Source organism: Molothrus aeneus, chromosome 7 (assembly GCF_037042795.1).
Source record: "Molothrus aeneus isolate 106 chromosome 7, BPBGC_Maene_1.0, whole genome shotgun sequence".
In the NCBI taxonomy this organism is placed as follows: domain Eukaryota; kingdom Metazoa; phylum Chordata; class Aves; order Passeriformes; family Icteridae; genus Molothrus; species Molothrus aeneus.
Genome location: NC_089652.1, coordinates 38,248,549 through 38,261,512, shown reverse-complemented (window position 1 = coordinate 38,261,512; position 12,964 = coordinate 38,248,549). Strand labels below are relative to the sequence as shown.

General features: G+C 52.5%; 1 protein-coding gene across 2 annotated transcripts in view; it reads right to left on the bottom strand.

The window, feature by feature from the left end:
* GPD2 (glycerol-3-phosphate dehydrogenase 2) overlaps positions 1–11,031 on the bottom strand; it is a 48,613-nt gene extending 37,582 nt beyond the window's left edge. The window contains exons 1-2 of one of the 2 annotated variants that reach the window (XM_066553476.1): positions 10,928–11,031; positions 879–986 (exon numbers count right to left, since the gene is read on the bottom strand). In XM_066553476.1, the coding sequence (XP_066409573.1) occupies positions 879–980 (102 nt within the window). In that variant the 5' untranslated portion in view covers positions 981–986; positions 10,928–11,031. Of the gene's footprint in view, positions 1–878; positions 987–1,470; positions 1,579–10,927 lie in introns of those variants that run through there. The other variant, XM_066553477.1, reaches the window with a different exon arrangement.
* Between the last annotated feature and the right edge of the window lie 1,933 nt (positions 11,032–12,964).

Genomic DNA, 12,964 nt, shown 5'->3' with positions numbered 1-12,964 from the left:
AACCCTGGGACAGAGACTCTGGAGAGAACATTACCAGCTTGGAGCAAGGCAGGCAGCCCAATGGGGAGCTCACTTGAAATGCTGGGGTTTATTTTCTGCAACAGTATCTGAAGCCATAAGAATCCTGCCTTATCCACTTCCAGCTTGGCTCCCCAGACATGACTCATCTCATTCCCAGCTGCTCCTCCTCCTCCCCATAGAAACAGCCAGAAATGGGATTTAAAGACCATTGTGGACGTGGGGTCATGGTGGCCTTGGCAGTGTTGGGGGAATGGTTGGACTGGGAGTCTCGGAGGAATTAGCAAGTCCATGGTGCAATGGTGAATAAGGGAGCTCAAGAGCACAGCCCCTCCAGCCCTGCTGGGAGGAGCAGATATCCAGGGAAATCTGTTTTCTCCAGCAGCAAGATGCAGTGCACAGACTGACATGGGACGTGCTGCTTTGCTGAGGCAGGGCTGCAGCACCAGCCTGCCCTGCTGGGGGAGCTGACCCTGTCCATGCCCCCTCAGCTGGGCCACAGCCCTGCAGGGACCACAGGGCTGGGCTGTACCCACCAGAGGCAGCAGGAGCCTGCCCTACCCCTGTCTTGGCACACACCCTGTCCCCAGCCCGAGGAACCCAGCAGGAGCTCGCACCAGCTCTGTGCTGAGCCTGGGATGTTCACAGGTAGTGCTGGTGGTTTCAATTCCAGCCTCTCAGCTTGAAAACACCGTGCAGACAGCACTTTACTTCAGCAGGTCTTTCCACTCCTCCTCTAACTATGTAAAGCCCCCAGTGGCAGCCAAAGGTCATTTTTTAAAACTATTTGTACAAGCCTGACATATGCTGTGACAGATTTTAAGTTCCCTATTTTATCAAAAATCATAATTAATACTTACGTGTTTGTTTCTATGCTGAGAAAATTGAGAGAGGCCAAAAACTGTTGCTATGGCACCTCCTCCAATGAGAGCAGTTCCTTTCACTGCCTTCTGAAATGCCATTTTTTACTGGAAGAAAAGAAGATAAAAATTAATTGGCAGTTTTACCATGTCAGGATCTGGTACACACAGAAGAAACCACTTGAAGAAACTAATAACAATGTTGTGACAAGTTGAAATTTAGGGTAGCAATATCTTAATTAGAGATTTTCACTGCAATATTAGTAACTTCTAAACAAAGTCTAGACAGAGGCAAGCCAGAGCGCTCTGGTGTCTGCTGAGAAAGCTGCAGGATGAAAGAGGATTGAGATCAGAGCAGACAGACACACCCCACAGTGACCCTGAGTGTGACAGGCACTGCCAATCCCACGGAAGGACAGAGCAGGAACAGCCTGTCTGCAGTGACAGTGCCACCAACCCTCATCCCAGCAGCACAGCGACCGATGGGCTCCTCGCCAGCTCCTGCAGCTGCCTGCCCGTCCCATCACACACACCCCTGCTGCAGCCCCTGTGCCGTGCGGGCAGGAGCTGCCCCGAGCCCAGCCCGTCCTACCCGGGGTGCAGCAGGAGCGGGGCCCGCAGCGAGCAGCAGCAGCGCGCACAGGGACAGCACCGAGTGGCACTCTGCACCCAGCTCAGAGGGCTTGAAACCAGCCCTATGTGGGTCAGGCAAGTTCTTAATAGACCCAGTGTTCGGATCCTGAATGACAAATGCGCACGGGGCTGAGCGGAATGTTAAACAGGCCCAGCCCGCCCCGTGCTCCCAGCACGCGGGGCTCCCACGCCAGGGACAGCATCCCTCCCACCTGGGGACCAGCACCAGGGCTCCCCGGGACACCCTGGCCTGGCCACACTCCCCAGCAGTCCCCAGACAGTGATTCAGCACCACCAAGGCTCAAAGCAGGGGCAGACCGTGTGTGCAGCCCTGCGCCAGCACTGCAGCACCAGCGCCCTTACCAGGCATGGGGAGCGGCCCTGGGCCAGCAGCAGGGAGCCAGCTCCCCATGCCAGACGTGGAAACATGTTCCCAGGCTGCAATGCCTCAAAGGAAGGAATTCCTGGTTGGGAGGGTGGGCAGGCCCTGGCACAGGTGCCCAGAGCAGCAGTGGCTGCCCCTGGATCCCTGGCAGTGCCCCAGGCCAGGTTGGACACTGGGGCTGGGAGCAGCCTGGGACAGTGGAAGGTGTCCCTGCCCACGGAATGAGAGGAGTTCTGAAGTCCCTCCCAAGCCAAAGCTTGACCTCATTCCCTGAGCACTTTGCCTGCAGCACACTGAGCATGGGGGAAATCCCCCACACAATTTCTGGGGCAGGCATTTGATGCAGAGCTGCTGAGTGTACAAACTGTGTAAGGGATCATGTATGGAAGGCTAAGACTTGCAGCTTCCCACAAGTTTTTCCAAAGAGGGGCATTTATGCTCTTGGAGACTCCCACCATGCCTGCCTTTCCCGTATCACATTTTCCATTTACTTCTTACTATGGCTGCAAAAAAAAGATCAGCTTCATCTTTCCTTTGAGGCATGACAGGGAGTGAAAGAGAAAAGAGACAGACAAACCCCAGCAAAAAAAGCTCCTGGGAGGGAAGTTACTGTGGAGGTCTGGCCTTAAACACTACAGCACCTCCATAAAAACAGACAGGAACACTATGGACAGTCACAAAGTTGGATCACAAGGTGGAATCCAGGAGAGCACAGGAACTGGAAGAGCAGCAGGAACATCCAGGAGAGCACAGGAGGAGAGCACAGGAGCTGAAGAGCAGCTGGAACATCCAGGAGAGCACAGGAGGAGAGCAGAGGAGCTGAAGAGCAGCTGGAACATTCCCGTGGCCATCCCCACACTGAAGGAGCTCAGGCGTCACTCCCACCTGCCTGCAGCCACGGCACACAGATGGTGACAGGAGCACTGCACACCCCAGGCAGCACTGCAGGACACACAGCTGTGCCCGAGGCTGCCAGGAGGCAGGAATGACAGCTCTGCTGTCCAAGGAAGGCTGGTGGCAGTACTGGAGTACCTCCACAGCCCTCATGCAGCAGCAAAGGAGTGTCTCTGAGAGCCCGGAGCCCTCCAAGCGCCTGTGCCAGAACACAACAATGCAGGGAGCTGAAAAGGAACAAATCAGCATCTTCCAGGGAGCCATGTCACACGTCTGCAGAGATGCTGGCTTGCAGGAAGACAAAGGGAAGCATGCCCTTTCCATGCTGTATGAGCTCAGGAGGAAGGGTGCTGGCTGAAGCACAATCCCTGCTCAGAACCAGGGTTCCTGCAAGCACAGACACCCCTCAGCCCTGCTTCTCATCCCCTGGCTTGGACCTCTCCTGGGACTTCATTTGGGACACCAGGGACACACCTGCCAGTTACAGCATTCCTTTCCATGGGATTTGCACAAGGTACACTAACCACTGACTAAGAGGCTCAGCGATTGTCACCTGAGCCCAGCCCGGTCCAGCTGTTCCAGCTGAAGGGACATTAGACATGCCACAGCGCACAGCTTTCCCACTTTCATCCTGCAGGTAGCATCTCTAACACCCAGAAAGGGACTCGATGGCCCTCTGCAAGAGGATTTCTGGCCTCAGGGCTCCCCACTCCTTGCCTGGCCCCGGGGCGTGTTGCATTAGCTCTCCTCAGAGCTGGGAGCCGATTACAGGCAATTCTCCCTGAAGGAGAAGGAACTCTCCCAGCAGACCAGGCTGCTCAAATTGCCACATCAATCTTGCTCACCATCCCTAAGAGGAGCTTATCCAGGAGAGAAAGGAAAATAGGGCTTAGCATAAGCCACTCTAGCAGAAAGGCAGACAGGCATTCCAGCCAGACGGTGCTTTTACACCTGGAACAGCTCAATTGCATCCCGGCAAACACGAGCCTGCATTTCTGAGGATGTGTTTGGATGAGGCTGGGCGAGCTCAGGGCACTGCAGGTGGGCAGGGCCCGGGCACTGCTGGCACCAGGCTGCTCCAGGCTCTGCCAGGGCACGGCTCAGCTCTGGCTGTTCCCAAAGGAACGGCTCTGCAGGCAGCAAGTGGCTCACAAGGTCTCCTCTGGAAAGGAAGATGACCTGAACGCTGCCTGGTGGCCACAAGCCACAGGGAAACGAGAGGCTCTGGTCAGATACTGGGTCTTTGCCCCAGCTCTGTCCCACATGGCTGAGGAAGGCTGCTGCCAGCTTTGGGCAGGATCCACCCCAGTGCAGATGAAAGGGGAAGGAATGCAGCCCATGTGGTTCCCACAGGCTGCACCAGGGAAGAGCCCACGCTCACAAACCCCTCCTCTGCTGGGAGCAGGTACTGAAACCTGCCTCTCTTCCAAGCTGAGATCAATAGCTTGCGACAGAAATGGGATTTTACTTTAATGAAAATTATAATAGCAACCAGCATGAGAAGTGCTACAGTCAGAAATGTCATCTTTCCATCACGCAAATATTCTGAATCACCTTTAAAATTGGCTCAGAGTGTTTCAGTGCTGTCAGTGCCATCTGACACACTAAATCTGCATGTAAAGCCTTACCCTTGATTTCAATAGAAGCCATAAATGGCACCTTTGGACCCATGGCCTCACCTGGAGGGTGGGCTGAGGTCCCTGACAGGCTCTAGAACAAGCTGTGGCAGGAGCAGGAGCCCTTGGCTGGCGTGGGAAGAGCTAGGAGCACATCACAGGGAGTAGCTACTGCATAGAGTGATCTGTCCAAGGAGTTCAATATCCCCAGGGAACAGTTCCCAGGAACAGCTGAGCACTGGTGAAGATTCAGAGGGACGTGAGCTCAAACTGCTATTAAAGGATTCATGATAAGAAGAAACAGACTTTAAACTTGAAAGGACACAAAGGGGCGGGGAAAGCAGTCTACAGAAAATGGAAACTACACAAAAGATTTATCAGCACAAGTTCCTGCTTTCAATTTCCAAAAGTTAATACAAACCCTAGTCACAGTAGGAAGTCCTTGGTGCATTCCTTAACCATCAGTCACGCTCACTTGGACTACAGCAACATGGAATAGCCACTTCCAGAGGAGTCTCCCACTCCAGACCCAGGCTGGTGACCAGCTCCTGCCTTGGTGAGGTCCCCAGGTGACCCTCCCCAGGTATCAGACCCTGGACCTGCTGTGTCAAAGGCAAGGGCTCCACTTCAGCAGTCAACGCACTCCTGACACTGCTTCAACCCCAAAAAAACCCTACAAGGCACCACTTACAGCCTGGGTTTCAAAGAAGAGATTTCAACAGCCATCCTCAGCAGATGCCTCTGCACAGCACATCCCACACGGCAGACCTCTGCCACCCGCAGCCCTCAGCAGGCTGGCACAGATCCTGGGAGTGACTTGCCTTCCTTCTTCCCGTAATGCCCGGCCCAGCCAGCTGCCAGACCATTGCCTGGATGTTCTTGGGACTTGTGCAACCCACTCCCACCCGAGGCAGCAGGCGGCTGAAAGCTTTGGGTGCGCCACAACCGCCAGGTACAGGCTGGATATGAGCAGCCCAGGGCCAAGGCTTGGGGAAAGAATGAAAGGAATGAGGGAAGGGGACCGGCGGGGAGCTCAGCCCCGGGGCCAGGAGGATGAAGCAGGATGGGTACTGCAGCAGAAGCAGAGGCACAGATGGGTGGAGGCTGCAGAGCTGCGCCGCAGCAGCGTGAGCCGCCCCGCGCTGCCATCAGGCAGGCTCTGAGACACACACAGCCCGCGAAACCGGGAGGAGAAACCCAATCTGTTATGTTGGATACCCGTGTGCCTTACGGGGCCATTACCATGGAATCCGGGCGCTTCGCATTCCATTGCAAACGAACACGTCTAATAAAGTGAGTCACTCCATGCAAGGCTTAAAAATAGAAAACTTATAATCATCTCCACTACGGTTTGCATAACCTGCCATTGGCGCAGGAGCATTGTCTAATTCCTTCCTTCCCAAAGCTCCTCAGGTGAGTTTGGGACGATGACAGGCGCAGACTGATGTCCCTCCGGGCTGAGCTGAGTCCTGCCCCTCCAAAGAGCTGCAGTCCTGCCCTCAGCTGCCTCCAACCCAGCTCTCATCCCTCTCGCAGGACTATTCATAAGGTGGCCACGGTGGCCCAGCAGCAAGGCCTGGGTTAAGCTCTGACTGGGGCACTTTCAGCCTTTAAAGCCCTACTGGTCTGTTACCCGCAGTTTCAGGGTGTGTCAATGCAGGAAGCGGCCAACTAACCAGAAAAGGGGATGTAACCAGAAAAGAGCCCAATTAGCACCCTGTTAAGCAGGTCATCTAGCAAGCTGTCTCTCGTGTGCCTTTGAGAGGCCGGGAGTGGTTAATGTTACACGGGATGTCAGGCCAGAGCAACTGAAGTAGCTGGAAAGGAACTGATTAAAGCTTAACCCAACCCAAGCTGGAGATGCTTCCCCTGCGGGGCAGATCTCTGGTGAGGAACAACCCAACACACCCCAAGGAAGGGCTCCAGAGGGTCCCACCAGGGCTGACACAGCACGGACACGTCCACTCTCCAGAGCCTGCCCTGGAACCTCCCCAGTCACTCTGGGCTCTCAAACACAAGGCAGGCACTGCAATTAAAGTCATTATCCAAGACCACCTCTCCAGCCAAGCACAGGAGCACAACCTGCAATATCCACCCAGCTCACAGAGTCACCCCACAGCCATGGAACATCCTGCATGCAGGATTTAAACCCCCAACCCCCCCGGCCACGCCATGGCGTAAGTGGAAGCCAAGCAGCACTTCACCATATGGGGAAAGTCCTTCCCACGCTCCAGCACAGGCAACCAGCTCGGCTCCCATGCCCAAAAATGGCTGTGGCACTTGTCAGGCACAAAAATAAAGGAGAAACAAAGCAGAAAATAGGTATCCTATCCTCATTCCTCCTCTTGGTCCTACTGCTTCCAACTGCTTCATCTGCCTTCTGTACCCAGACATCAAGATATTCCCACCCTGCTTTAGAGGATGGAACCACTGATGTGAACTCTGTCCCACAAGGAACAAACTGTTTTAGCTCCTCTTTCGAATGTCTAGTGTCGAGTGTTTCGATTTTAGCCTAACCACTTCTTTTTCTGCTGCTTCATTACCCTCCCACTTACAGATGATAAGGGGAAAAGTCCTCTGTGTAAATCCCTCTTGGAATTTCAATAGCAATAGTCTTGTCACAGACAGTAGCATGTCTCTGGCAACGAGGCAACACTGCAGACAGGGATGGCTGTAATCCCAAGAACTGTATCTAAGGACTAACAGGAATACAAAGAAACTCCAATCTCAACAGGTACTTTGAGCTTTCCCAGCATACACACATCACAATGTATTTATCAAGTTCTAGATGAAAGTATTTCAATTCCCTCCTGTCCCATGGGAAGGAGTGGGAAGCCTGGTCCCCAGCCTGATCACTGACTAATGTGTGCAGGATGTTTTCCACACTTTTGTGTTCTTGTGCCAATATTGTTTTAGCTTAAACTTCTCAGATAGTCACTCTTGCTTTCACTGTTGGTGGGGGTTAATATCAGCCATCAACCAGGCACACAATACAATGACTGTGAGCCAATTACTGCCACTAGAAAGAAACGCACTTGTCAGATACAGTTAATTTATAGCTGTTTCCCTTTTTTTACATATCCTTCATTCCCCTCATTTTTAATGCGGATATTGGAACAGACAGTCTGCCAGTTCAGCTTGCTCCCAATGCTGGCACCTTACCCATGCTCTTCCTTCCACTCCCTGGCCAAAGACTCAAGGAGCAGGGGTTAGAAAACAAGGTGTTTCGCTTTTTACAAGACTGGACATATACCTGCACACACAATCAGGAACCTGCTCAAAAAATAGCTGCTAACTAGGTGAACACTTAGGTGTGGCAAGGAAGTAGCCTAATTTTATATCCTGGGATACAGACTGAGACCTGATAGCACATGCAAATCCAATCCTGGAGGAGGGGCCTGTGTTCAGAATCACTCTGAAATCAGAACCAACGCTTCATTTGAGAAGCTTTGCAAAGCAAATAAAAACAACCCAGTCCAAGACTTTGGACTCCATCCACAGGATCTGGCTGTGATTCGGGGTGAGTTCACCTGGAAACCCCTGGAGACAGAGCTACACGCTGGCTCGGGAACCTGGCCCAGAGAGACCCTTTTAGGGATATGGAATGTTTCCAAAATCAATACTGCGATGTTGTGGAAGAGCTCTGATTACAAACCGTCTGTTCCTTACGTAACAAAAGCTATTTCCTAAAGTGAAGCTTTTTGGAAGAAATAGGCTGCATCTACATTAGAGCTAATTAGTGGAGCCCTAGAGCCCAACAGCTGCTGCAAACAGCTCTGTGGTCTCTGTGCTCTGTAGTGTTTACCCCAAGTGGCTCCAGTGATCCACAAGCACCCACAGAGCAGTGGAAGTGAAGGAATCCTTCCTTCCTTAAAGGGTGATCTACTTCTGTCCCACTTACTTCAGCTTTCTTTTTCCACCCTTTAATTTTTATTGCACAGAATCCCCAGAAATACTGAAGTTGGGAAATCCCTCCAGGATCATGGAGCCCCAGCTGTGGCCATGCCCACCCTGTCCCCAGCCCAGAGCCCTGAGTGCCACCTCCACAATTCCTGGGACACCTGCAGGGATGGGCACTGCAAACCTCCCTGGGCAGCTGCAATCCCTGAGCCCCCTTTGCATGGGGAAATTCCTGCTGTGCCCACCCTGAGCTGCCCTGGGCCAGCCTGAGGCCGTTCCCTCTGCTCCTGTCCCTGTGCCCTGGAGCAGAGCCCAGCCTATTCCCGTTTCCCACCTCGGCCGTGGTGTCCCTTGCCCAGCAGGTCCCAGGAGGGTGGCAGGGACAGGGATCAGCACCCTGATGCTCACATCCTGTGCTCCCAGGAGCACATCCACCATGGCACAGCTAATCCCTGCTGCTCAGGGACCCAGCTGCCCAACTACAGCCACGAGGCCAAGAACATACAGTGGCTTGGTTAATCTGTACAGCCAGGCTGGCAGAGCTGGCTGAGACTGAGGGTACCCAGCCCATAAAAAGGCAAAATAACTCCCCAGGCCCTGTTTGGCAGCATACAAACAAGCACCAGCACAAGGAAGATGTTGCCTAACTGAGCTACTTGCAAATGCCAAGCCCTGTTTTGAAACCATCAGCTACGAGTGGAAGGTGAAAGTCACAACTGCAGACTGACAGCAGAAAACCCACATTTCTTTCAAATGTTTGCTAAAGCCTGCAGAGACTTGTGTGGAGACAAAGCAGGCAGCAGCAAGGAACCTGCAGGAGCTGTCCTTTGGAAAACTGCTCTGCATGAATGGCCTCTGCACTGACCACATCCTGCCAGCTTCCTAAATTCCTGTCGGGGACAGCCAGCAGGTAGAAATGGATCTCTAGAGAAAATACTACATTATGCAGCAAGGTCCAGCTCACAACGTTGTTATTATTACTGTGCTCCTGTGCACACACATAATTAAGCAAAACAAAGTGTAAATCCATATACATACACAACCAAAATAAGGCTACCAATTAGATACAAGGGGCGTGAATCATTTTTTATGCACACTTGTGTCTACCCAAAACTTCCATCCAACTTTAGACTAAGTAAGCTCCTAATGCCTAATGTTAAAATGAATAATATTCTGGTTATTGCTATTGAAGGGGCAATACTGGACTTTGCTTTACATATTAACACAGACAGATCCTGAACTATCAGACCAAGTATTTACTGGCTAATCACTCACTGCCCATCACTGAAAATTCCTGAAGAACTGTAACCAAGAATAAGCAAGGAAAAGAAAAGAAGGAAAGGAGCAGGGAAGAGAAGAAAATGCAAATCCTTTGGAGGGGGGCCCCTGCTTCCCAGCAGGTGAAAGGAGCTGCTCTCAGCACACCTGTACTACCTGTTCACCAGAGTACATCAAGGAGGGAGTAAATTTGGCTGCTTTGGAGCCCAAGCTCTCCACACACACATTTACATCTTTTCCTGTAGAATCAGGCTTACAAACATTCACTGACTGCTTAACAGAGGTAAAAACTCAGAGAAGTTTAGGACACCAAGCAATGGTCCCACGAGTACGTTCAGCGGAAGTAATAACTTACTTTCATTTTACAAAGTTCAGTGTAATTACAGCTGTGCTATTTCTTACCAAGAATTTGGGAGCTTTTTTATAATGGGAGATATTATTTCTGTCAGCTCCAGCCAAAAAAAAAAAAAATATAGTTAATGAGCTCTGCAACCTCCTTATTTATTATATATGGATACCTACAGGCACACAGCAGCTGTCCTGATAGGGAGACACTGAGGCTGGACCTCTTGTTGTGGGACATTCTTAGGGATGACCCACAGACAGGACAGCTGCCAGGGGCTCTGCACCACTTCTGTAAAACTGCCACACTCTCCTTTTTTTTGGTATTTTTTTTCCCATCCAAAAGCTTAAATAAAGCAGGGGGAGGAGGCTGAGAGCACTTGGTAGTGAAAGCTGCTGTATAAGATCATAGAGTCATTGAATGGTGTGGGTTGGAAGGGACCTTTAAAGCCCATCCCACCCCACCCCTGCCGTGGCAGGGACACCTTCCCCCGTCCCAGGTGCTCCCAGCCCCAGGGTCCAGCCTGGCCTTGGGCACTGCCAGGGATCCAGGGGCAGCCACAGCTGCTCTGGGCACCTGTGCCAGGGCCTGCCCACCCTCACAGGACGGATTTCTTCCCAATATCCCATCCACCCGTGCTGTTCTTGAGCCTTCCAGAGGGAATGATAAAATCCCAGAATGGTTCGGGTGGGGAGAGACCTTAAAGATGCTCCGGTCCCACCCTGCCATGGGCAGGGACACCTTCCCCTGTCCCAGGTGCTCCCAGCCCCAGTGTCCAGCCTGGCCTGGAGCACGGCCAGGGATCCAGGGGCAGCCCCAGCTGCTCTGGGCAGCAGGGCAGCATGTGGAGGGCAGGCAGGCAGGATGCGTTTGATACGCGTTTAAAATAAAAGCACTGCGGTGTTCAAGGCGCTCCACCCGCGCGTCCGGGCCGGCCCCGCTCCCTCATCCCGCCCGCCGCGGCTCGGACCCCGCTGAGCCGGACCCGAGAGGCACTTACTGCGGAGCGCCGGGAGCCCGCGTCCCTCTGCGGGCTGCTCGCCGGCCGCGGGAGGAGATCAGCGAGGGCGGCTCTCTCCCTGCCCGCCCTCCGCCTGCAGCAGCCAGCCGGGCTCCCCCGAGCTCCGCCTCGAACACCGCCGGCGCCTCCCCGCCCTGCTCCCCGCCCGGGGCCGCGGCTGCCCCGCCAAGGCCGCGGGAGCGCCGCCGCTGCGGCCTGGGCCCGCGGGGAGGGGCCCGCTGCGGCCTCCTCATCCCCGGCCTTGCGTGATGGGGGTCGCCGCCCATGGCGGCCCCTCCCCGGGGCCGCGCCCGTGGCGGTACCGGAGGCGATACCGGAGGCCTGCGGCCCACGCGTGGGGCCCGGCTCCGCCGCCCGCGCAGATGATCGTGGTCTTCAGCTGTCTGGGTGTCATTTCCAGTCAGTAAACAACTGCAAGGATTGGGTTTCGTGAGTTCTGCAAAGTCAGTGATATTCAGTCACTGGGGATGGGTGATGGGAGAGCAGTGTTTATCCCAGGAACATTAGTGCTCTTAAAAGGAGCTAAGATCTCGAGTGGCAGCTGGAATTAGAAGATACTCTGGCTTAGAAGCTGTCAACTGAAGAGAAAGAATTGAAAATAAAAGGGAAAAGACCAGACAATGATTCATTGTTTTCTAAGGATATGGTTTTAAGGTGTGTGGTGTTTGGAGCACAAAGGAAGAATAATTGGGATACAAATAAAATAAATTTTTTTTAAAAGGATTAATATGCTTTTTCTGGCAAATAATTTCATCATGACCCAACACAGAAATTCTGGATGTGGATGCCTACCCCATATATGTGTTCCAAGATGGCACTAGATGTTGTTTCATCCATCTCTAACAAATATTTGTTAGAGCTAGGAGAATCCCCTTTCTTCCCACCCCTCAAAGTGGTTGTCTACCCACATGTAGCTGCACTGTCAGTGTTCATGTATGACAAATTTTGATTGATACAGGGCAGTTTTTGAGTGCAAAATGTATCTATGGCCAGTTTGCAAGTGATCATTTTGTGCACCCCAGTACTGCTGTGTCTCATCAGCTTTTTCCAACCTGCAAAATCTTGAAGGGGGAAGAAAATGAGAGCATTGTACTACTCTCATCATAAAGGGAAAGTGAAAACTTCATAAAGATCGCAAGCAATCTCACTTTCTAGGGAAGGTTCTCCCCACCTTCACAGTGCAGCTACCAATAAACAGGGATGGGCTGCTCCCTCCCCTACTTTAGGCTTCTGTTCAACTACTACAGTCTTTTTATCTTCGTTACTGATTGTTTAACATTGGGCTTCATAAGTTTGAAGAGTGAAAGAATTTTACAAGGTTAAGTAAAAAAATGAGATGCCTGAAAGTATTGCAAATTTCATCCCTCTCAAGTCTGTTTTTTATTTAATGCCTGGATGAAAATATTACCTCCAGAGTAAGTCTCCGTGCGTGTGGCTTGGTCCCCGGGACACCTGCCAAGACAGGAATTTCAGATGCCCGAAATCATGTGCTCAGCAGGTGTAAATTGTGTGCAGGGAGAGTTCACCTTTTGTCCTCAACCCCAGAGGCAGTTTCTCTTCATTAGCAAGGGAAGATGGGGAAAAAGATCATCATCGTTTCCTGACTGCATGCCAAAGTTATGTATCATAAGAAGAAAATCTGTTCATACGTTCACAAATATGTTTTCTGCTAATCTGTCTTGAGGAAAATGTCTTTGTGAGGAGCGAGGGTGGTGACAGTTGCAGGAGAGTTGAGACAAAGGGACAGAAACAGATGCAGAATTTCTCTGCTGGGATTTTTCCAGCAGGATCCAGGGTAGGTCCTGCCGATGGAAAATGCAAGTGCCTGGTGGTGGCTGTGGTGAGGCATTGAAATCATTCCCGTCTCGGGCTGGGGGTGTCGGGTGTCACTGCAGGTACAGCCCATGGCTTTCCCCGTGCTCAGCTCACCGCCCAGCAGGATGTGCTGCTGCTGCTGCTGCTGCTGCTGCTGCTGCTGCTGCTGCTGCTGCTGCTGCTGCTGCTGCTGCTGCTGCT